The 23,119-nt window shown below is 37.4% G+C and overlaps 1 protein-coding gene across 2 annotated transcripts; it reads left to right on the top strand.

Moving 5' to 3' along the window:
* Positions 1 to 4,632: 4,632 nt before the first annotated feature.
* LOC113064095 (soluble lamin-associated protein of 75 kDa-like) lies at positions 4,633 to 22,013 on the top strand. Of its 2 annotated transcripts, none has more exons than XM_026234646.1 (13): positions 4,633 to 4,783; positions 12,337 to 12,473; positions 12,771 to 12,870; positions 13,050 to 13,135; positions 13,784 to 13,955; positions 15,056 to 15,235; positions 18,524 to 18,646; positions 18,836 to 18,930; positions 19,376 to 19,415; positions 19,542 to 19,659; positions 19,786 to 19,927; positions 20,154 to 20,318; positions 20,641 to 22,013. In XM_026234646.1, exons 2-13 carry the CDS (start codon positions 12,339 to 12,341, stop codon positions 21,511 to 21,513), a joined length of 2,229 nt encoding a protein of 742 aa, XP_026090431.1. In that variant the 5' UTR covers positions 4,633 to 4,783; positions 12,337 to 12,338; the 3' UTR covers positions 21,514 to 22,013. The 2 variants fall into 2 exon arrangements, with proteins under 2 accessions (XP_026090431.1, XP_026090430.1); XM_026234645.1 differs by having other exon boundaries at positions 4,669 to 4,720.
* Positions 22,014 to 23,119: the final 1,106 nt, after the last annotated feature.

Below are 23,119 nucleotides of genomic sequence, written 5' to 3'. Positions count from 1 at the left end.
ATGAACAATTTATCTTGCTCAGGATCTTAAGTTACAGTGAAGTACATACATTATTATTCATACATTACTGACAGCTTCATTAAATATTGTATTCTGTAAATATTGCACATGACAGTAAAGCTGTTCCTGACATGTACCAATCCAGTCTTGACACCTATCACATCCGGTCTATTTAAATTCCCATTCTTCTGTGTCTCTTCCATCAAATTGCTTCTTGAAATTAACTCCCTCCTCCAACCCCAACTCCATCAACTTAACCAGTGATCCGATCTAACTTTGTTCTTTCTTTACAGTCTCCTCATTGGAAGCAGTCTCTATCACATTTTGTTTACAACTCATGTAATTGTGAATTGTAATTATGTATGCTCATAATGGTTCTGTTCTGTACCCCAGGGGGGGTTTTGTTGCTGCTCTCCCCGCTCTCTGTCCAAGCATGGCTGCACGGACAGGAGTGTGGAGTGTTGCCCAGAACATAACCATACTGCCAACACTAACTGTATGCAATATAATTGTCATAAATATACTTGACGGAAGTGGTCCTAATATAGACGATTTTTTTTTTCAGCTCTAATACATTTTTATATTCTTACTTTACCTAATGAGCAGTTCAAATCCAACAAATAATACACATTTATCTCGATCAGCTACAAAAACGGAGCTAATCATGAGTAATTTATATAAAGCATATGGACAGCTTCTATAAGAAATGGACATGGAGATTATGGACATACAGTGAGCTATAACTTAGTTAATACCACATATTTGGGTAAGCCCCTATGGTAAAAGTATGCAGGCTATTATTAAAATAATAATAATAATAACATTACAGCAGGTTCTATATTTTGAGAATGACTGAAACATGAAACATGTTTTCCCTCACGTGAATCCCTGTATTATAACTTTCAAGACTACAAAACATTCAAGTTTATAACTGACCAACCTCTAAAACAAATTTTTTAGCTCTCTTTGTAAAGAAATATGTAGCTTTGGATCCGCTGCTGTGACGCTGTACAATCACTGTCAGTGTGAATACTCTGGTGCATCTGCTGCTCCAGTGACAATTTATAGTTACTAACACGCTGCTCAGGAGCCACTCACGCTTGCATTGCGAAACAGGCATAACATGTCAGTTAACTTTTGTAATTGAATTGTTTTATGAATGCAACATAACTCTCTAAGTTGTGCTTTATTGTAGGTTGAAAATTATTGATGAAGTGTAACAACTGCCACTATTTTTCCCAGCTGAATGAATCTTGAGGGTTCACCACAAACAGAAAAACTCCATCTTATGACACTTCTCATGTGTTGTTTTGTCACATGTTTAAGTCTAAATGAAAGAGGAAGACATGTAACCAATGTTGGAGAGGCTGCAGGTGACAGCAATATATGAAATGGAACCAGCGGAACTGGGCAAAACTTTAGCCATTCACAAGCAAAAAAAAAGCTACATAGGGCCAAACAATGAGGCTGTTGTGAAAGCCACCTTTGACTGTGATTGGTTTGTGTCACAAGGTTATAATGCAATTCAAGGCTCTGACTTTGAGCGTGAATTTCCCCTTGCTTTTTCTTTGGTCATTTACATGGATGTGGCTTTTGTTGAGAGGTTGCTAAGGGCCATTTATATTACGCATATACTGCATACATTATGATCTGAAGTACTCAGATGACTGTATTTCATCAATGAAATGTCTGGCCCTCTGCATCCCCAAGAGAATTTCGAGAACCGTTCATCCAATTGACTTCACATGTGGTGGGTGTGTTGTGGCTAGGGGAGCGGTTCATATTTTTCACAGTTCGGTTTGTTTCATTTTTCGGTACAGTTCAATATGTGCTATGAGGGCCACTGCTGGCCAAATGGGTGTCCTAAGCAGGATTGCATTGTTGTGCCCCCCTCCCTCAAATATTATGGAAGTAGAAAAAAAACTACTATGGGGTCAAAATAGAACTTAAATAAAATATAAAAGTAAATAAATTGTATTATTAACAAATTACAATTGTAGCTCAGACAGTTGTTACAATGGCTATGACTTTATTAATACAGTTGTCTGATTGATTTTATAGTCTCAAGCCTTCAGAAATTATGCAAAAGCAAATTAAGCAGTTTTATGACTAAACCATGGTTAATTTAATTAAGTTAAATGTTAAGTTAATGTTTTTTGTTGAAGAAATTATAAAGGCTGTGTCATCTATAGCAAAAAGGTGGCCAAAAACTGAAGATTAAGGTAATATTTGAATTAAATGTTTGGTCAATAGCCTATTAAACAAGGATTTGATTGGCTCAAGTGTAGCAGCAGCAATTTGGCTCTCTTTGCAGGCATTTGTAATAGCATGTTATCTACATAAATTGTTTATTTTGTATTAGCCTACATTATAGCCTACGTGTTATTCGATTAAACCATACAATTATTAATTAACCAATCCTCATTGCCTCATTGTTTTTATATAATGCATTTTAAGTCCTTGTAAAGGCCATTGTTGGCTTAAGTCTGTTTTTATAACCACACAAAAAAATATTATCTTAGTAGGCTACTTCTATGTAAATTGTTATTTCAAGTAACAAAACCATGGTTAATTTTCGTTTACCATGGCAACAAGAACAATGAGTTTTTGTATTATTTGTGTTGAAATCATTGCTAATTTTTGAAAGGGAACATGGAAACTCAGAGAGAATATTAGAAGCGTTGGTGGTTAAATTATTTCCGACATTAAAGCACGTTAATAACGTCAACAGTCAAAAAAGTTTCATAGGATTGTGCCTGAAAGTGGGCTAGTTTAGAACATGCAACCACAATTATGGAAAAAGCTACTGACTTTACAGTTGTCCAGAAGTCAATCATCAACACCCTCCAGAAGGGTAAGCCACAGAAGGTCATTGCTGAAAGGGCTGGCTGTTCACAGAGTGCTGTATCAAAATATTTTCATAAAAAGTTGACTTGAAGTAAAAAAAAATGTGAAAGGAAAAGCTGCACAAGCAACAGTGATGACCACAGCCTTGAGAAGTTTGTCAGGAAAAGCAGATTCAAGAACTTGGGAGAGCTTCACAAGGAGTGGACTGAAGCCAGAGTCAGTGCATCAAGAGTCATCACACTCAGACATCTTCAAGAAAAGGGCTACAGCAGTCACATTCCTAAAACCAAGCCACTCCTGAACCAGAAAAAAAAAACAAAAAAAACATCAGAAGCATTTCAACTGGGGTAAGGAGAAGAAGAACTGGACTGTTGCTCAGTGGTCCAAGGTCCTCTTTTTGGATGAAAGTAAATTTGGCATTTCATTTGGAAATCAAGGTCTGGAGTCTGGAGAAAGACTGGAGAGGCACAGAATCCAAAGTCCAGTATGAAGTTCCTGAAGTCAATGATGATTTGGGTTGCCATGACCATGACGTCTGCTGGTGTTGCTCCATTGTGTTTTATCAAGTCCAAAGTCAATGGAAATGGAAATGCCGATTTATATATGGCACCTGCCCACAGTGCCAAGACCACTTCCAAGTGGTTTGCTGACCATTATATTACTGTGCTTGATTGGCCAGCCAACTCTAGAATATAAGAAAGTTTTCTTTTTTAATTAAATTACAAAAAATAAAGAACTTTTCCATGATATTCTAAATTATGTTTTATAAGGTTAGGGAGAAGCACATCAGATACTTAGCCTAATCAAACACCGTTGGAGCACAATCAAGTTAATCAGCACCATATAAATACAGCTGACTTACATCTATCCATTGACAGCATCCCTCCACGCAAAATATGCATTATCATACTTCAGCTTATTATATGTAAGCTTGAACTCGTGAATTTTTTGAGATGCGCCTGTCCTGCAAAAATAATGGACTCATTCTGGAGAGCACTAATACTGGACGTCTGGGTTTAGGTCGAAAGTTTATTCTCTGTCGCCCCCTGCAGTGTACAAAAGAACGGATAATGAGTTGGTTAATTATTGCATTGTTTTCCATATTACCCGTGCAAAATAACTACAAATTGAAATAATAATTAAAAAATACTTATAAAATGAATGTAGTGTTCATTAAGCAGATCTCCAAATACTAATGAGATATAGCAATTGTCATTTAGAATTTTACAATTATTAATTTGTATGCATACGAAAGATACTTTGTAAATTACACACACACACACACACACACACACACACACAAAACTGAGCTCTCTGATACCGTCAAAACGTCAGAATTGTCTAGCAAAATAACAAAATTAATACATGGATTATCATGGCTTTAAATTCAAGCTAACTCAATTTATGAAGCAAGTGTAATTATGCGTGTAAAATCTAGTTCTCTGCTACCATCAACATTTATGAACGTTAGTTATGTGTGCTGCATGCACTTTTCAGTACATTCCTATTTCTTATATCTAGAATTTTATGAGTTATTGACATTGTACTATACAGCATATATAGAATTATATTTTCCATTTTCATTTGAATTTTAGGAATTTGTATTAGTTTTTTATTTTATTATTATTATTAACTATTTAGCTTCTGTTTTATTCTTATTTCAGTGTTATTTTTTATTTGCCATAGTTTGCTTCTCAGGTCACTTAAACATAAGAGAAATATAGTAATCTGCTCAAATCCTTTACCTTGGGGATATTTGAGACCTCTCACATTCCGTACAAAGCAGCTCCACGGGTGCGCGCGCGCAAGGCTGACCGCGCACAAGAGCTGATGCTATTAACAAGCGGAGGATACGTGATTAAATCTGCTACTGGTAAATAACGCGCTCAAAGGAAAATATAAAACACATAAAAACCACATCGTAAGCAGGGTTAAGGTGAGTCGACAGTTTTCCTCCAGTCGCGTGCACGATTGGTAGTTTCTAGCGTCTTGCAAAAGCGAACTGAACTGAACTGAACTGAACTGAGCTGGCACGGCCCAGTACTGGGGGATGCAGTTTATTTAGATATAGGCTACTTAGTAACTTAATAATCCATTATTTAATATGTCGGGGATGGCCGCGTCTGAGACGTTGTGCTGTTATGTTACATTACATTTCTGGACATTTTACTTAAATCAAAGAGCGATTGAGATGTGCATGAGGCAGGTGCGAGGGCGCACAAATATTGGGTAAAGTATGAGCGTACGCACTTAACTTGTTTACTTTCTGATTCCTGAATCTGCGTGCATTTCTATTAACTGATGTAATTGACAAGTCTGAATTTATCATTTATTCATTATTATTTAGACTTGTTCTAATTTTTTTTTCGTTTTGTTCGAGTTTTGCCCTTATTGTTTAACGTTACAGTGATAAAATATCTTGAAGAAGTAAGTTAAATCGCATTCCATGAGGTCATTAATTTCACACGAGGGCAAAAAATTCCCTCACACAGATTTCACAGCTGGTTCAAGTTAGATGCAAGGATTTGTCACACTGACCATAAGAAAACTGATTGCTTAGTAAGTGACTTCTGAGTGAGCTGTGCTTTTAGTGTTGATAATAAACAACCACTCTGAGACTCGGGTCCTGTGGTGTGGCCCTCTGGCACATATATAGAGATCATGCATTCCATTGGAAGAATGTAGGATGTTGTGGGGGTGTTTGGTGGCTGGTTGGGTTTTTGTGGGTCACGTCTATGGTGTATGATTGTGTGGGTGTGCTTGGATGGACAGACAGACATATTGATTTCTTGTGTGTGCTGTGTCCTCCAAAGTCACAGCTGTAGAATCTAGAAAATTTAAACAAGGCAAAAACATAGCAGTGTTAGAAGTCATGATTTCAATGGCAGCCATCAATAGATTCCATTTCAAAGATCACATCACTTAGATATAGGCCTTTAACTTTTATGTTAAATTATAAAAAACGAAGAAAAAAAAATCTCCCCAACCTCTGGATACAAAAAAATGGTGATCTGTTGGACTACAACACTCATTCATGCCTTTTTATATATATATAATTTTTTTTAAATAAGTGAAGCTTGGATATGTGTGTATGTTTGAGCAGGCATTTGTGTGTGTGTGTGCTACTGTTCGGTCTGATTGTCAGCTTGACACAGATAGTTGTTGACAGTAGAGGATTCATTGAGGCCAGCTGAGGATGGACAGCAGCCAGCCATGATGTTCAGGATCGTGTCTGCACTGTTGGAACAGAGAATGTATATTTATGAATTTGTGTTTTTTTCTCAGCTTTGTTTGCATTTAATGTTTATTTATATATATATAAATTGTTCTCATGCTAAGTATATATATACTTAGCGTGAGAACCATTTTCACATTAGTTGAAATGTTGAGATTTAATGAAGATAGAGATCTTATGTCATGAACACATCCCTTATGACTATTGAATTATTCTTTACCCAAACTGATTCTGTGAGATTAAGATTTAATCTTAATATTTAATCTAAATCTCAATTAAGAAAGTCAAATATTTTTGTTAAGATTACACTAAACAAAGCTCATGTTACAAGTAGGGTGTCTGCTAATGTAAGGATAAAGAGCTTGATGAGGATGGTGATCAAAATGAGGAGTTTACTGGAATAACGAAGGGGAATAACAGACAAAATACAGCATTACATAAACGTCACAATATTACAAATAACAGCCTTGACATAGACAATCACGGACGAGGAGGAACTGAACAGACCGGTTATCTAAACACACAGGAGGTACTGAGGGAACTGGAGACAGGTGGGGAATAATCAATTAACCAAAACAAGAAAAGGAAGGTGACCAAATAAGGGAACAGAAATCCATGAACGTAACAGTTCGCCCCCTCCCGGAAAGGTGAGTCCTCGCACCGCAAGAGGAATACCAGCGGAGGTAGGGTGGGGGTTCTGGTGGCGGGCCAGGAGCAGGCAAGGACCAGATGAAGAGGGAGCATGGAGGTAGGGACCAGGGAGGAGCCCGGAGCAGGAGGAGCCAGATGGTCCTCCAGAGACCAGCCAGGATGGAGATCCACGGTGGCTTCGACGGCGGGAGGAGCCATGCTGGAGAAGGGACCGACGACACCAGGGGGTCGACAGGCGGAGACTGCACCGGTGGGTTAGGAGCCCAAGATGGATCAGCGCAGCCACAGAGCCAGGGTGAAGCCGAGGATCCGTAGGGTCTAGGTGGAGCAGAAGGCTCAGGCGACCAAGGCAGAGGCGGGGTCCTGGAAGACCGCTGCAGAGCCGGAGTGACTGAGGATGGAGGTGGAACCAGAGGGAAGGAGGAGCCTGACAGAGCCAGAGGAATGGAGTCCCGAGGCGGCGGATGGTCGACAACTGACCAAGGTGGAGCCGTAGGGACGAGAGAGCCCAGTGGAGCAGGTGGGATGTCAGGCCACGGTGGAGACGAGGGAGCTAAGAGCCAAGGCGGAGCCGTTGGGTTGAAGGACCGAGGAAGAGTCCAGGGCTTGGAGGCTGGAGGCAGAGACAGGGAATCCACATGCCAAGGCCGAGCTGGAGACTGGCAGTCCAGCAGCGAACCATCGTGCCCAGATGGCGCGGACTGAGGGTGAGCTGCGGGACTGACTGGCACCAGCAGAGATGAGGTCGAGGAACTGGCTGGTCTAGGAGGAGATGAGAGAGGAAGGATGGGAGGAAACACAGGAGGATCAGGGCTGGACGGAACCAGCGGAAGTGGAGCAGGGGAACTGGCAGGTCTAGGAGGAGGTGGGAGAGGGAGGCTGGGAGGGAATACAGGAGACACATAAAATTCAGGGCTGGGCGGAACCAGCGGAGAAACAGAAAACTCAGGGCTGGGCGGAACCAGCGGAGAAACAGAAAACTCAGGGCTGGGCGGAACCAGCGGAAATGGAGGAGAGAACCTGACTGGAGGAGGTGGGAGTGGGAGATTGAGAGGGTATACAGGGGGATCAGGGCTGGACAGAACCAGCGGAGAAACAGAAAATTCAGGGCTTACCTCCATAGTCCATAAGTTGCTCCATATCATTGCCAGAAACTGAAAACCGCTCACCCTCAGTTGCAGAAGTGTGTGCAGGGCTTTCCTCCACGCCCTCGATCTCCACTAAACTCCCACGACACACGGTGTTGCTGGCTCACACATCTGGTCAGTCGCGCTCTAGAGGTCCTGCTCCTTGTCAGTGGAAGGTTCGAGCTCTGTTGCTGCGATGGGGTCTGGCTCCGTGCGGCGTGATGGTGGCTGGCTGGTCTCTGGGTCGGGAGTGGGGCTGAAGATATCCTCTTCGGCGGTGCTGATGGTCCATGAAGATCCATTTTTCTCCAGCACCCACTCCACGAAAGTGGCGAAATCCTCTCGGGGACCTCCGGCGAACGGTCCAGTTGCTCCAGGCATAGAGACGGACTGCTGGAATGGCCATTCCGGGAGAGGGAGGAAAACAAGAATAAAAGAGAAAAAACACTGCTAAATAAACTACACTGTTTAGGTCCGTGATTCTGTTACAAGTAGGGTGTCTGCTAACGTAAGGATAAAGAGCTTGAGGAGAATGGTGATCAAAATGAGGAGTTTACTGGAATAATGAAGGGGAATAACAGACAAAATACAGCATTACATTAACTTCACAATATTACAAATAACAGCATTGACATAGACAATCATGGACGAAGAGGAACTGAACAGACCGGGTATTTAAACACACAGGAGGTAATGAGGGAACTGGAGACAAGTGGGGAATAATCAATTAACCAAAACAAGAAAAGGAAGGTGACCAAATAAGGGAACAGAAATCCATGAACGTAACAGCTCAATGTTGTCTGCAGAATTTTTGACAGGCAGACACTAAATTCGATGCAACATGAAGTTCCCAATCAACCTGTCTGGCTTATATTGATCAATACTTCACTGTGTCATAATAAAGCCATCCTTAAAAATATTATTGTTTTCCGTAACCCGACCGACCCTGTCAGTTTTTTTTTTAGTCCGACCGACTTGCCAGTTGTACATTTGGATTAAAACCGACCAATGATTTTTTTTTCTCCTCAACTAATACAAAAGCAATAAAATAATATTAATTATATTTCAGTAAATATATACATTGCCTAGGCCTACATACAAACAAAGACTACGTGACGTCATCTATGTTTACACGGATGTCGGATGTCAAACTATGGCCTGTGTGTTCGCTTAGTCTCATTCACTGTCAAAGTCTACGGTTCGCGCTTGGTAATGATGGCTGCTGCTGCAGTAAATCAAATGTTTGCGGTCAACTGTTTAAAGTCATATGGGTTCGGGCACCATAATACATCTAAAAAATTCATTAAAACAGCTCGACACCGCTTTAACTTGGCACGAAATTCTGGAAAAACTGTGCCCAGATCTTTTCCCATCCCTTCTCTAGTCTAAAACTTCGAAAATCTATTGCACGAATCGATTGGACCAACCAACACAAGTTTCGAAAATAAAAATAGGAAATTAATTTTAACGGCCTTCTCTCGGAGCGCGTCCAGTTTTCTTTTTTTTTGGAACACTCATCACACCGCAACTGCAGCTTCGGACACACACATAACAGCAAATAATACTTCTGCACAGTGTTTCTCTTTTTACAACAGAAATGTGAATTCTGCCGGTATTCAGACAGTCTCATGCATACAGATACAGATTCGGGCTAGAATCGCCTAGGTATAAAATACCTAGGCGATTCTAGCCCGAATCTGTATCTTATATTTATATTTTTTTTATTTTTATTTTTTACATTTCTAATCGTAAACAGCCACGTTGAAGCCTGCAGTAAATGTTTTGATTATGGCAGTCCACTTTGCTTATTGTTTTTCCAGAATGTTGCTCTACTGTTTGTCATTGTGCACATAACTTCACGCCAATCAATCATCAGAAATATTGGTCTTTACCTTTACATTCTTCCTACCTGTTGTCCGTGGATTTACCTATATCTGGTGTTATTTGCTGTATAAAATGCATCTAGACATGCAAAATCGATTTTACAATCGATTCAATGAACACTTGTCACTCAAATCAAACGGGATTTTTTTCAAAGTGACAATCCAAGAAAGCAAAGTAAACTGTCTCTCATTTGTAGGTTGCATTGTCACCTAGCGGTGGATACAAGTAAAGCAGTATAACAGTACCTAATTTTTTTCTTCTCATCTGAAATTCATGCAATCAACAATTTTTTTGACAAAGATTTAAATTTGTTTGTGGTCTATATAGCCTGCATCAAAATGAGGTTTCCAATGATGCGCCCGAAGGCACGGGTTGAAGACCCAGTCAGTGACGTCACGATATGCTAATTTGTTTAAATTCATACCTATGTAATCACCAATCACCATTACCAAAATTGTACTTTTTTTTTTTTTTTTTTTTTTTTTTACATTGAAACTTGAAAAAAAAAATATAGACCGACCTACTGACCCCGGGGTTCTTCGGTCATTTATGACCCGAAATTTTTTTTTAAAAAAATGTTACAAATCGTAGCTTCATCGGAATGGTCCGAAACTTGGTGACTTTTTTGGTACTTGGTATATGAACACCCCAAAAAATTGGGGACAGGATTTTAAAAGTCTAAGTGGTCGTAAAAAAAATAGTCACACTCAGGGTCTTCGGGTCAAAAATGACCCGACATAGGAAATGAATGGGAAATTTGCAAAAATATGAAAATACTGAGTTTTTTTGTGTGTACAATCTACAAATCAGCCACGATGCAGAAAAAAAGCATACAACAGTGAAGGGGTGAATCTCTAAAACATCAAGAGTGCAAAACAGACAAAAAAATTCACACACACACACACTTATACACACAAAAACACACACAAATGAAAGTATCATTGCAAAAGCTAATTTTGTGAAATGTGTGAAATAAAAGAAATTATTCATCAATGTAAGAAATAAAGTGCACAGCAATAAAAGCATGAGGCTGTAAGCCATCAAGGTTGCAAAATAGACACACTCACTCACACACACACACACACACACACACACACACATAGGGAAATATGAGACTGGTGAAACTGTAACAGAGATATGTGAGAATATGTGAAATAAAATCAATGAATCAAATAAAGGGGAGACATTGGATCCAAAATGCAAAAGTCACACACCATGTCTCTCTCTTGAACACACACACACACACACAAACACACACACACAAGCACGTGTGCACGCACGCACGCACACACGCACAAACAGAGTAAGGTCAAAGGATGGAATTCTTCCCTAGTAACCTCCAGGCCTATTCGAGCGACCCAGGCCCAGCGTGACACTTTTTTTATTTTTCTATTTTCCATTTACATGTACTGTTTGAAAATGATTATACGTTTGCTGTTATTTTTGTTTTTTGTTCATAATTGCTGTTGGCAATTTTGAAGAGTTACTGTTCATTGAATTGCAAAAAATAATTTTAATGGAAATGTTTATAATAAAAGGTAAATAAAAATGTTATGATTTAAATAATGTAATTTTTTTTATTAAGTTAGAATTAAAACAATGGGTAACAAAATGCTTTCCATTTGTTCTCTTTCTAGTGCAATGTTCAGGTTTGACTGTATTATAAAGTAAAACTGGCACTTGAAATTACCATTTAAATCAACCAAACAAACAAAACAAAAAAAAAACTTGACAAAAATAGTCTTTGAGAATCTGTGATTATATATTAAAATCCACAACCTGAAATAAATAGGCAAATATGTGCAAAAATCACTAGAATTCACAAGCCTTTCTACAGAGAGCTGTACATTCTCTCTAGTGGTAAAAATGTGCTATTGCATGATAAAAATGCTTAATTTGTCCACCAGATGGCACCAATCTAATTTAAAAAATTGTTTTCTATAGGCCTTGGCTGTACTTTAAAATAAAATACAGCATTAATAAAAATAAAAATAAAAATACATATATATATAAATTTTCTATTATATTCAATGGGAAAAAATGGATCATAATTATTGCATAAAAATTCATTATTCATTATTATTATCATAAAATTCTCTCAAAACACAAAAAAAGAAAGAAAAAATATTATTGAACAAAAATACATTTGATTGATTTTACTGAAAAAAAGTATACCTGAATCCCGGCCTCTGGGTCATTTTTGACCCGAAGGTCCTGAGTGTGACTCATAAATGAAGAACCCCAGAGGGTTAAAAAAATTTTTTTTACTGTTACTGCAAACCAAAATATTTTTAAGGATGGCCTAAACCTCCTTTTATTCCTATCTAATGGCTAGAATTTAGCTTTCTACTGAATCCTCTGTGGTTGTATTGCCAACATTTTTTTTATTTTAACTGACTATATTCTGAAGTATCTGTACAATCCCATGGTACAATGATGCTGACTGACCCAAAGAAGGTTTTGAAGAATCCAAATATAAAAAATACTTGAGAGTAGGGGTTTTATACAGTGATAAAAAAAAAAAAAAAAAACAGTTGAATTCATTCAACGGAGCACTAAAGTTTCCTTTTTTGTGACCTCTGACCCCTGCAGGGATGGATTTCCCTGTAGATGTGTTGGTGTCTGGCAGACTGGAGGACTTGGAAGGTCCAGCCCAGAGCTACATGAACAAACTGCTCTACAGCAACCCAGATAACACACAATACTTTACCCTGCCCAGCATGAGAAAGGTAAAACACACACACAAGAGCTCAGATCATGTGGAGAATATCAGATGATACCAAAAAAGAAACTTTTCTGTGCAAATTTATATTGTATCCAATTTCACAATTTTGCTTTTCTAATACAACTCCTAAAAATATAATAATTAGTTAAAACAGCTCAAGTAATACAGTAATGAATTTTGCAAGTACTTTTTTTGTCTTTAAACCCTTTAAAAATGGACCCTGTTCACTTTCATTGTGCCTCACCAATGATTAAACTGTAGGCTGCCATATTTCTTTAAGAATCCTATTCTGCTCTTTTAGATCCAGATCAGCCCTGCCAGTGTCGGGTTTGTTCCTCTTTATGGAGCAAATCTAAAACACAAAGTCCTGGCTCTGTTTGCTCCTGAGGACCAGTTCACAGGTAGTCCACTTTCCTGCCCCTTATACCTATCACGATAACATCATGAATGGATTTTATGACAATAACATCATGGATTGTCTTACAGAAAAGTTATATTTGAATTTCTTTAGCCTATTATTTACTTTTATTCTTCTTCACCTCCCTTCTCTTATCATTTTTTATTTTTTTTTTTTATTTAGCTGTGGCATTGTTCTTAGCTGGCCAGTGGTACACCGTGGAAGATATTCTCAGAACGTCAAATCTTGCAAGAGAAGGCCTTGTGAAGGTAATCTTTCTTTCTTTCTTTCTTTTTCTTTCTCCCTTTCATTCTTTCTTTTGAAAGCTTGGTCATGAAGCATTTTAATGAAATTATTCAGACACATTTTTTGTACTTTGAACAGTGTCTTTTTAGAATGTCGCTTCTTTTCCAAGTACCATAAATTAAAGCAGAATTTTTTTTTGAGGCTGTTTCTTTTTGTGGCTGATCAGTGAGAGGTGTTTTTGTCTCGGACACTACTCTTTGCATACATAGGCTTTTATGCAGAATGCAGTCCAGAAAGATTTTTAAATGTACACAGGCAGTCTTTTTCTTGCTCACTCAAAAATACATTCCACTGTAATGTGTAGCATAACACACTCCATGTGTTTAATATCCTGTGAGGCAGTCTGGATCTCCTCTGCAGGATTATCATCTTTTTAACTTGACTGTTACATGATATTGTACGCCTGTTGTTTAAAGTCAGCATGAAATGAGAATTCAACTTATTTCCTCAATGTATGTTATGATCTTATTGTCAATTCATCCATTCATTTTTGTTTGTTTGTTTGTTTATTTTGTCATTTTAATTAAAATTTCTCAATCTCCAAGTGAAATGTCAGATAAACTTTATAAAATGCAATTTATTCTCTTTTGTGAATAATTGTATTTGTGCAGGTGAGGTCTGTCGGGGAGAGGACTGTCTTATACGTGCTGAACCGTATCATTTATCGGACGATGGAAATGGGTTCTAAGGAGGTGCCATTCCTGTGCCATGGAGAAGATGTCTTTGCGAAAATCCTCTGGAAGAATGGAGAGGCGGTGGGCTTCTACTCCGTCAAATCTAAAGGTCGGTCCTTCTCCCTGGAGAGTCTGGCTGTGCTGTACAGTAGATACATTGCTTATTCTGCCCATTGTGTGAATAAGTTTACATCATAAAACAATCTACAGTGTCTTCATTAAAGGATGAGTGAGATATATGACTAGGCTTTGCCTAGTTTATGAGAAGGCAAGCTCACAAGCTTCTGTGGTGTGGCCTAGTAATAATTCAAAATTGAATTGAAATTGAATTGAATTGAATTGAATAGTAATAAAGATCTTGGCTTGTACAGAGAGGTTGTAGATTCTTCAACTGCGAAATAAATAACATTATTATTATTATTATTATTATTGTCCTGTGAAAGATTTGATAGACATAGAAAGTTATGCCCTATGGAAGCACACATAAGAAAAAAAAACATGTTATGATTAGTTGTGACATGGTTATGACATTTTAGTCTATCATTAGAGAAGTAGTTGATTAGATTAGATTAGATTCATTCAACTTTATTGTGATTGCACATGTAAGGTACAAGGCAACGAAATGCAGTCCTCATCTAACCAGAAGTGCAATGAGCAGTAAGTACAGGATATAAAGTGTCTAACAATGTTACAAATGTACAACAAATAAATGTACAGATAAGGCAGTACTAAGGACATAAATTACAGATTTTTAAATACTGTCAGCATGATATACAGATAGATTATGTAATAAGTGTATGTACACTACAAGCAGAAACTATGAACATCATTTACACTAGTGCAATGGACATTAAAAAAGTGCATTGAAAAAATGTGCAAATGGATCATTCAGTATTCTGGATGAACAGACAGTAGTGCAAGTCATAACAAGTGTAAGATTTTTTTTTTTTTTTTTTTTAAACAAAAAGTCATTATTACAGTTAGAAAACAGAAATTGCACCTCATTAAAATAAGCACATTTGTCATAATTATTACTTTCATTTTTTCTTTTGTTCTCAAAACTATGGCTTGGTATGCCATAATTTCTTATACATTTGTTTTTATATTATGACTTTCTATTTGGGGTATGTCATAATTATAAATTGTAGAAAATTTATATTATAATTAAAAGACTTCTCGTCCATCTGCTGTGTTCGTTCTCTCTTACAGGTAGCTTGTGTAATAGCTTTGTGAGCCAGTGCTATCTGCTTCCTGTCATGGACTCTATATTTGTGCGGAAGGATCACCGTGGTAACGGTCATGGCTTGCAGATGTTGGAGGACTTTGTAGACTCCTTTACAGATGATGAACTGGGCGTGAAATACCCTTTAACACCAGCAATGCAAAGGGGTAAGAAATCTGCTTCACTTCTTTAAAATTTGAAATGCCCCATTACTAGTTTGTAGCCTTACGCTGTACAAAAAAGAAAAAGAAAAAAAAAAAACATTTGAATAAAGTGACTGTGTTGAGCTTTAGTAAACAAATGACAGTTGAAATGTTATGTTATAGTGTAGCTGTTTTGAGACATTTACTCCAAAGCTGTATTTAAATATATACAGTGCCCTCCATAAGTTTTGGAACATTAAAGACAAAATCGCTTTCTCTGATGTGGAGTCAAGACATTAAAAGATTAAAAGATGAATATGCAACAAAACTACAGAATGTCACATTTTATTATTAGGTCTTTCGACACATATGTTTTACCAAATAAAAAGGACAGCACTTTTAGAGTTCATTTCACTCTTTGATGTGAGCATCAGTATTGGAATGGTTGAATTTAAGGCAGATATAAAAAGCTAATATTAAGTGGCATATTCCTTGCATGCAATCAGAGCAGTGAGTCTGCAACCCATAGACATCACCAGACTCTTGGTCTTATGCATTGAAATGCTTTCCCCCAGCCTTTAATGCTGCCAATTCCAACTGTTGCTTGTTTTGGGGGAGTTTCTTTCTTTAGTCTCCTCTTCAGCTGGTGAAATGAATGTTCAGACTGATTTAAATCTTGAGATTGATTTGGAAACTCTAAGACTTTACATTTATTTGTCCTGATAAACTACTTGACTGAACTGGCAGGGTGTTTTGGGTCATTTTCCTGATCCAATATAAAGTGCTTTTCTAATGAATTTGGTGGCATTTTCTTGAATATTAGCCAAGATGATTTTGTACCCTTCCAAATTGATTCTGTTACTGCCATCATACATTAAGTCAACATTGAAACTAAGAGGTCCTGTTCTAGAGACATCCATGCATGCCCATGCCATGACACCACCTTCACCAAGCTTTACAGGTTGTCGTTGGTTGCTGATGTCACTGGTAATTTCCAAAATCTTGATTTCTCCATTGTTTTTCCTATAGTTCTAATTGACTTCCTCTTTTCTTTTAGCATCCATGGTTGCTTTTCTTTCAGATTCGGCTTCCTCTTCTTCATCCTGGTTTGTGTTTGTCATTGTCGAATGCAGGAATGCAAAAGTCATGGATATAACTGATAAAACACATTCCCTACTTTTAATATATGAAGAATTAATGCAACAGGACACAGCTGAACACTTAGAAAGACCTGTGATGCAACTGTTCAAATACTTATGCTCACATCAGATAGGAAGATGAAACTCTAAAAGTGATGATGATCTCAGCTGGTAAAACATCTTTGTGTTTAATCACCCAATAATAAAATGTGACATTCTGTAGTTTTGTCTCCTATTCATCTTTTAATCATATTTACAGATTTTTTTGACTCAACAACAAACAGAACAATTTTGTCTTTACTGTTCTAATGCTTATGGAGGACACTGTATACATATTTACAGGTGCATCTCAATAAATTTGAATGTCGTGGAAAATTTCATTTCAGTAATTCAACTCAAATTGTGAAAATTGTGTATTAAATAAATTCAATGCACACAGACTGAAGTAGTTTAAGTCTTTGGTTCTTTTAATTGTGATTTTGCCTCAAATTTAACAAAGACCCACCAATTCACAATCTCTTCAAATTAGAATACTTCATAAGACCAATAAACAAACAAACAAAAAAATTATTCTAGAAAGTATGTTCGTTTACTGTACATGTACTCAATACTTAGTAGGGGCTCGCTGATTACTGCCTCCATTCAGCATGGCATGGAGGTGATCGGTCGGTGGCACTGCTGAGGTAGTATGGAAGCCCAGGTTCTTTTGAAAGTGGCCTTCAGCTCATCTGCAATTTTTGGTCTCTTGTTTCTCATTTTCCTCTAGAAAATACAGAGAATCTATGGGGTTCAGGTCTGGTGAGTTTGCTGGCCAGTCAAGCACACCAACACCATGGTAATTTTGTGTGCAGGTGACAAATCCTTCTGGAAAATGAAATCAGCATCTTCAAAAAGCTGGTCAAAGGAAGGAAGCATGAAGTGCTCCAAAACTTCTCGGTAAATGGGTGAAGTGACTTTGGTTTTCAAAAAACACAATGGACCAACACCAGCAGATGACATTGCACCCCAAATCATCACAGATTGTGGAAACTTAACACTGGACTTCAAGCAACTTGGGATATGAGCTTCTCCAATCCTTCCTCCAGACTCTAGGACCTTGGTTTCTAAATAAAATACAAAAACTTGCTCTCATCTGAAAAGAGGACTTTGGACCAATGGCAACAGTCCAGCTCTTCTTCTCCCTATCCCAGGTAAGACACCTCTAATGTTGTCTGTGGTTCAGGAGTGGCTTAACAAGAGGAATACGACAACTGTAGCCAAATTCCTTGACACGTCTGTATGCCTTGACTCCAGCCTCGGTCCATTTCTCGTGAAGTTCACTCAAATTCTTGAATCGATTTTGCTTGACAATACTCATAAATCTCTGGTTCTCTTGGTTGGTTGTGCATTCTTTTTCCTTCCACTCAACTTTCTGTTAACATGCTTGGATACAGCACTCTGTGAACAGCCCGCTTCTTTGGCAATGAATGTTTGTGGCTTACCCTTCTTGTGAAGGGTGTCAATGATTGTCTTCTGAACAACTGTCGGATCAGCAGTCTTCCCCATGATTGTGTAGCCTAGTGAACCAAACTGAGAGATCAATTTTTAAGGCTCAGGAAACCTTTGCAGGTGTTTTGAGTTGATTAGCTGATTGGCATGTCACCATATTCTAATTTGTTGAGAATTGGTGGGTTTTTGTTAAATGTGAGACAAAATTATCACAATTAAAAGAACCAAAGACTTAAACCACTGCAGTGTGTGTGCGTTGAATTTTTTTAATACACAAGTTTCACAGTTTGAGTTGAATTACTGAAATAAATTAACTTGTCCATGACATTCTAATTTATTGAGATGCAAATGTATTAGAACGATTTCTGAAGGATCATGTGACATTGAAGACCGGAGTAATGGCTGCTGATAATTCAACTTTGCCATCACAGGAATAAATGACTTCTTTCTTTTTTTTTATCAAATAAATGCAGCCTTTCTTTTTTTTTTTTTTTTTCGTACCTACCCCAATATTGTAATTTAAACATAGGTGTATATATCACTTACAGTATACATTTAATTATTTACTTGTTAACTTTTACTATATATTATGCAATTAGATTAAGTACATATTAAAGAAATTGAACTTTTTATATGTTTTTCTAAATGTATATAAAGAGTAATTAAAAAAAAAAATATGCTTCAGTATGCAGAAAGTACCTGAGCACATACCCGGCTGATGTGGACCTGTTGTGGGAGGTGGAAGGAGTTGGAGGTCCCTACCAGAAAGTGAAAGTGGCAAACAAACTTGACTCCATGGCACTTCAATGTGAGCTTTTGCACTGGCTCTTCCTGACCCGCAATTATTAAAAGTTGTACAGTTTTTGTATTGTTTCTTAAAATAGCAGATTTTACCAGTATATCCCATTGCAAGTGACATCACACTATCAGCTCACTTTCACATATTTATTAGAGTTATAGATTAGATTATAGATTTGTTGTGTCCATTTCCATACAGGCAATCACAGCTCATGGGCAGCAAAAGTAAGCAAAAATGGAGAGGTTGCGGTTAATGAGGTGGAGATGACCGAGGAGAGCTACATGGACATCACGGTAAATGTGATCCTGTCTTTTTGTAGTATATTCTCAGAAAAGCATTCTAGCATGTGGACCGTTACTGTACCTCTCTAAATGTATCTCTTTAAAAGCATTTTTTTTTTTAAATTGCTGACTAAATCACAACTAAGCAACTTTCCAAGTCTTTTTTTAAGCCATATGATAGGGTTTCTTTTACATTAAGATATTATTTAACAATGTTTTGTTGAGTCTGTCAGTTACTCAATCAATGGTTTGTGTTTAGCTTCAGTAATTAAGAAACAGTTTAATGGTTTCTGGTGGATCTGAACCTATTATAGGGCTTCCTTTAGTCATTCAGACTCCACATGCACATGATTGCTTAATTGTTGTGCTTCTATTTTGAATGTGAGATATTTGCATTTAAAGAATCAGTTAACCCTTGACTGAGTAGTGTGAATTGTTTTCATTTTGGTTGAACCAGGAGGAGGTGGTGGTAGTCAACAAACATCTCAAAGTAGCAGGTTTGGATTTTTTATTTAATCAATCTAAAAACACCCTTTCTTGGCAATTCAGACAGTTTAAGTTGGTGTGAAAGCCTTTTCTTTTTCTTTCATCCCTTTTCTTTTTCTTTCATCCTGTTACTCAAGAAATGAGTGAGTTGCCCATATCCACACGCACGCGCAGTACTGAATGCAGACAAAAGAAAAGGCAGCGGGAAGAACCAGAAGAGAGCAACGTGGAGAACCGACCTGAAAAAATCTGCAGGTCTCTAAAAACTCAGTTTCTTATTAACAATGTTGAAAACTGTACCAAGAAATGGAATGTAAATCTAGCAGGATTAAATTACTGTATTGTCCTCCTTGTCATTTGTAACCTGTAATTTGATTATAGAGTGATCGAACCAGACGCAGAGATAGAACCTGATGCTGTTGTGCCTCAGACTAAAGAACATCTGGATGGAGAAACTGGAGGAGAACAAGGAGCAGCAACCTCGGTCCAGGTGGAGGAGGGCCCAGCAGACACAGAAATTCTGGTGAGGGACACAGCAGCATCCTTTGTGGCTTGTCTTATGTGGTACAATATATTTCATCATTGGTTTAATATGAGGCCAAACAAGTTGGCTTACATAAGTTGCCAATGCAAATTATTTTTTGTGGTTCATAAAACAATATGTTCTGAATGCCAGATTTGTCAGTTCACACATGCAAGTATGTACAAGCCCAAACCTCAGGTTTCCAATTCTTTGATTCTCTGTGAAGGTGGCAGAAGTCGATGAAGAAATTAGTGTCAGTCAGGAAGAAGAGAATGAGAAGTCAGCAGTCACAGCAGATGGTGCACAGACCACGCAAGAGCTCCCTCTAGAGGCTGAACCTGTCAACCAAAACGGCCCAGCTGAAGAGATAGAGACAGAGGGAGAATCACAGGTGAACTTAAGTTCGGTTTAAGGTTGTACTGTTACATGATTTGAGCAATCTGTATACACTACCATTTGGGTCATTTCATATTTTTTTAATCCTTTTTATAAATGTTTATATTTGTATTAATTTCTCTAGTTTTCATAGCAGTCAGTGTGATTTAATATGTTAAGCTGTGGTACTAACATGAGCAATACAAGTTCAAAACCCTACTCAACATTTTCCAATCTCTTCCTGGATATTTGAAACATTTTAGGAAAAATGAATTGCATAGTGTTTTTTTTTTTTTTTTTTTTTTTATAATTAAAAGTATCTGCTTTGTCTCGTTAAGGATGACATCATTGGCACCCCTGAAGTTTCTGAAGTAGTGGAGCAGATTGACCAAGAACTTGTTACTGAGGAGAAACGGGAAGTTTCTCCTCCAGTTGAGGAGGAAGAGGAAGTTCAGCAGGACCAGGAAGAGGAAGTAGCTCCTGCAGTTGAGGATGTAGCTTCAGCAGTTGAGGAAACTGAAGACACTGATCATTCACCAGCTGTTCCTGAGTCACCAGTCATTCCAGCCAACCTGGTTGAGTGTGTTTCTTCTGTGCAGGACAGTGATACAGTAGAGGGACCACCTGAGCTAGAAACTCCACACGAGGAGACGTCTCCTAGTGCAGCAGGTGGAGAAGACGTCATTATAGAAACAGAGAAGCCAGCTGTGAACCAACAAGATGAGACTGCCTCCGATGAGACACTTGAGACAGAGGAAAGCCAACCTGCAGTGGAGCACTCCGAAAAAGAGGAGCCAGAGGAAAAGAATTTTCCTCAGGCGGAAGAAGAAAATAAACAGAAAAAAGAGGAGGACACTGCCACCACTGAAGATGATGATGATGAGGGGAAAAGCTCCGATGAAATTCAAGATTCTTCTCCAGGCGTTCGAATTCTTCGAGGAGGCAGGATCAAACCCGTCCCACCAACACCCAAGCACACATCCAGAAGACTGAGCAAAGCTGTTGTTATACAGGTGGTTGATGAAGAGGAAAACTTCACGAGCACTGAAGAGGAGAAGGGGAGCACAGAGGAAGATGAAGCTGCTGAACACAGTTCCGGAGAAGAGGAGGACCCTCCAGTGATTGACAGGAGAGTGTTGCGGAGGAAAACTAAAGTGATCCAGTCCACACCCACTAAAGCACAAAGACGCAGTAAAAAATTATTACATTAATTCTCCACGACACTACATTGTCTACATTCAAAACCCATAGTACGTAAGTTAGTAAGTACTACTTAGTACACACTTATATACCACAATCTTTACTAGAGAGAATTCAAATGTCTTTTATACTTGGGTAACAGGCATTGTATACAACATCTAGTTTTTGGTTTTGTTTTGTGACTAAAAGAGAAAATTAAAACGGGCTGTATTTCATATTAATATGTTGTAAGCACAGGCCTTGATTTACAGTGCTGACTGCTCACAATTATACCTGTGATTTGAATCTTCCTTTACTTTTGATTTAACTTTTATAATTTATACGTATTGAATGCAGTTTAAACTGCTTATAAAAAAGTAGCTATAATCTTGCAAATTTCCCAGACTAAGATCTTGTTTTAGGTGTGCTGTTGTGGATTGAGTTTCACCAGAATGTTTTGATTTAAAAAAAATAAAATAAAAATTGACTCGTACAGTAAGAGATTAAGGAGACCCTTACACATTTTTAACTACTTTTCAGATGATTTTGTGACAGGTTTTTAAATATTTTTTCAACATTTTTGGAATTAAGGCATCGCTGTGCATGACATGTACATTATTAGATGTATTCAAACATAAATATGCAAATATGCCTATACCTGAGGAAAGTGCAGGTTTATATAAAGTTTACGTGTGTGTCTATATATTTATGTATGTATGTGTATATATATATATATATATATATATATATATATGTGTGTGTGTGTGTGTATATATATATATATATATATATATATATATATATATATATATATATATATATATATATATATATATACACATACATGCATAGTGTTTTTTTTTTTTTTTTTTTTTTTATTAAGAGTATCTGCTTTGTCTCGTTAAGAATACATATATAGATCTATATAGCATCATAGGGACTGACAATAGCATCCATAACTAAAGTTTGCGTTTAAATGTCTTAATGTCTAATTTTTTATTCATATTAAGCGGAAAACGACTGCATAAAATATGAGTGGTGAATCTTTAAAACTGTGGCTTTAAGTACTGTAATATAAAAAATCCTGTTCACACCTCATAAAGTATTTCGTTTTTTTTTTTTCGTTTTTTTTTTTTTTTTTTATAAATCTTTAGCCCACGTGTTATTACATAATTCATATTTTGTTAAAGCTATTGAAAGAAACGCTTACACATTTCAGGTTTCGAGTTTTAACGCTCTATGGTTAATGCTGGTGACCACATGAGGGCGCACTTGGATGTTAAATGACGATGATGTTTCTTTTTTTAAGATTATTTTTCGTCTTCGCCGTAATCTCATTGTTAACACCTGAGGTCAGTTGCTTGCATTTTTATATTAGGTGAAAATATGGTAAAGAAAAGAACTCCAGAAACGTGTGTTCTTCCAGATTTCCTCTCCACTTAAAGTTCATGTATTTCTGGTGATGGAAATCAAATGAAAAGTTGACATTTTTGATCACAGTCTTGAGTGCTTTAAACTTTATTTTACTTGTTTAGATGTTTGAGCAATATTTTTCTGGACTCTTTTTTTTTTCTTCAAAATTAGATTTTCCTGTAGTTAATAAATACCTTTCTTGTAAATTCCATATCCTCATAATTT

This window comes from Carassius auratus, chromosome 46, assembly GCF_003368295.1.
Source record: "Carassius auratus strain Wakin chromosome 46, ASM336829v1, whole genome shotgun sequence".
Classification (NCBI taxonomy): domain Eukaryota; kingdom Metazoa; phylum Chordata; class Actinopteri; order Cypriniformes; family Cyprinidae; genus Carassius; species Carassius auratus.
The sequence above is the reverse complement of the archived record's forward strand: the minus strand, read 5'-3'. Positions and strand labels throughout refer to the sequence as shown.

Coding starts and splice junctions, on each gene's coding strand:
- LOC113064095 (XM_026234645.1), top strand. CDS start 4,678: ATGCTATTAACAAGCGGAGGATACGTGATTAAATCTGCTACTG. Junction 13,956..15,055: donor CTACTCCGTCAAATCTAAAG/GTCGGTCCTTCT, acceptor TCTCTCTTACAG/GTAGCTTGTGTAATAGCTTT. Junction 19,416..19,541: donor CAAACATCTCAAAGTAGCAG/GTTTGGATTTTT, acceptor CTGTTACTCAAG/AAATGAGTGAGTTGCCCATA.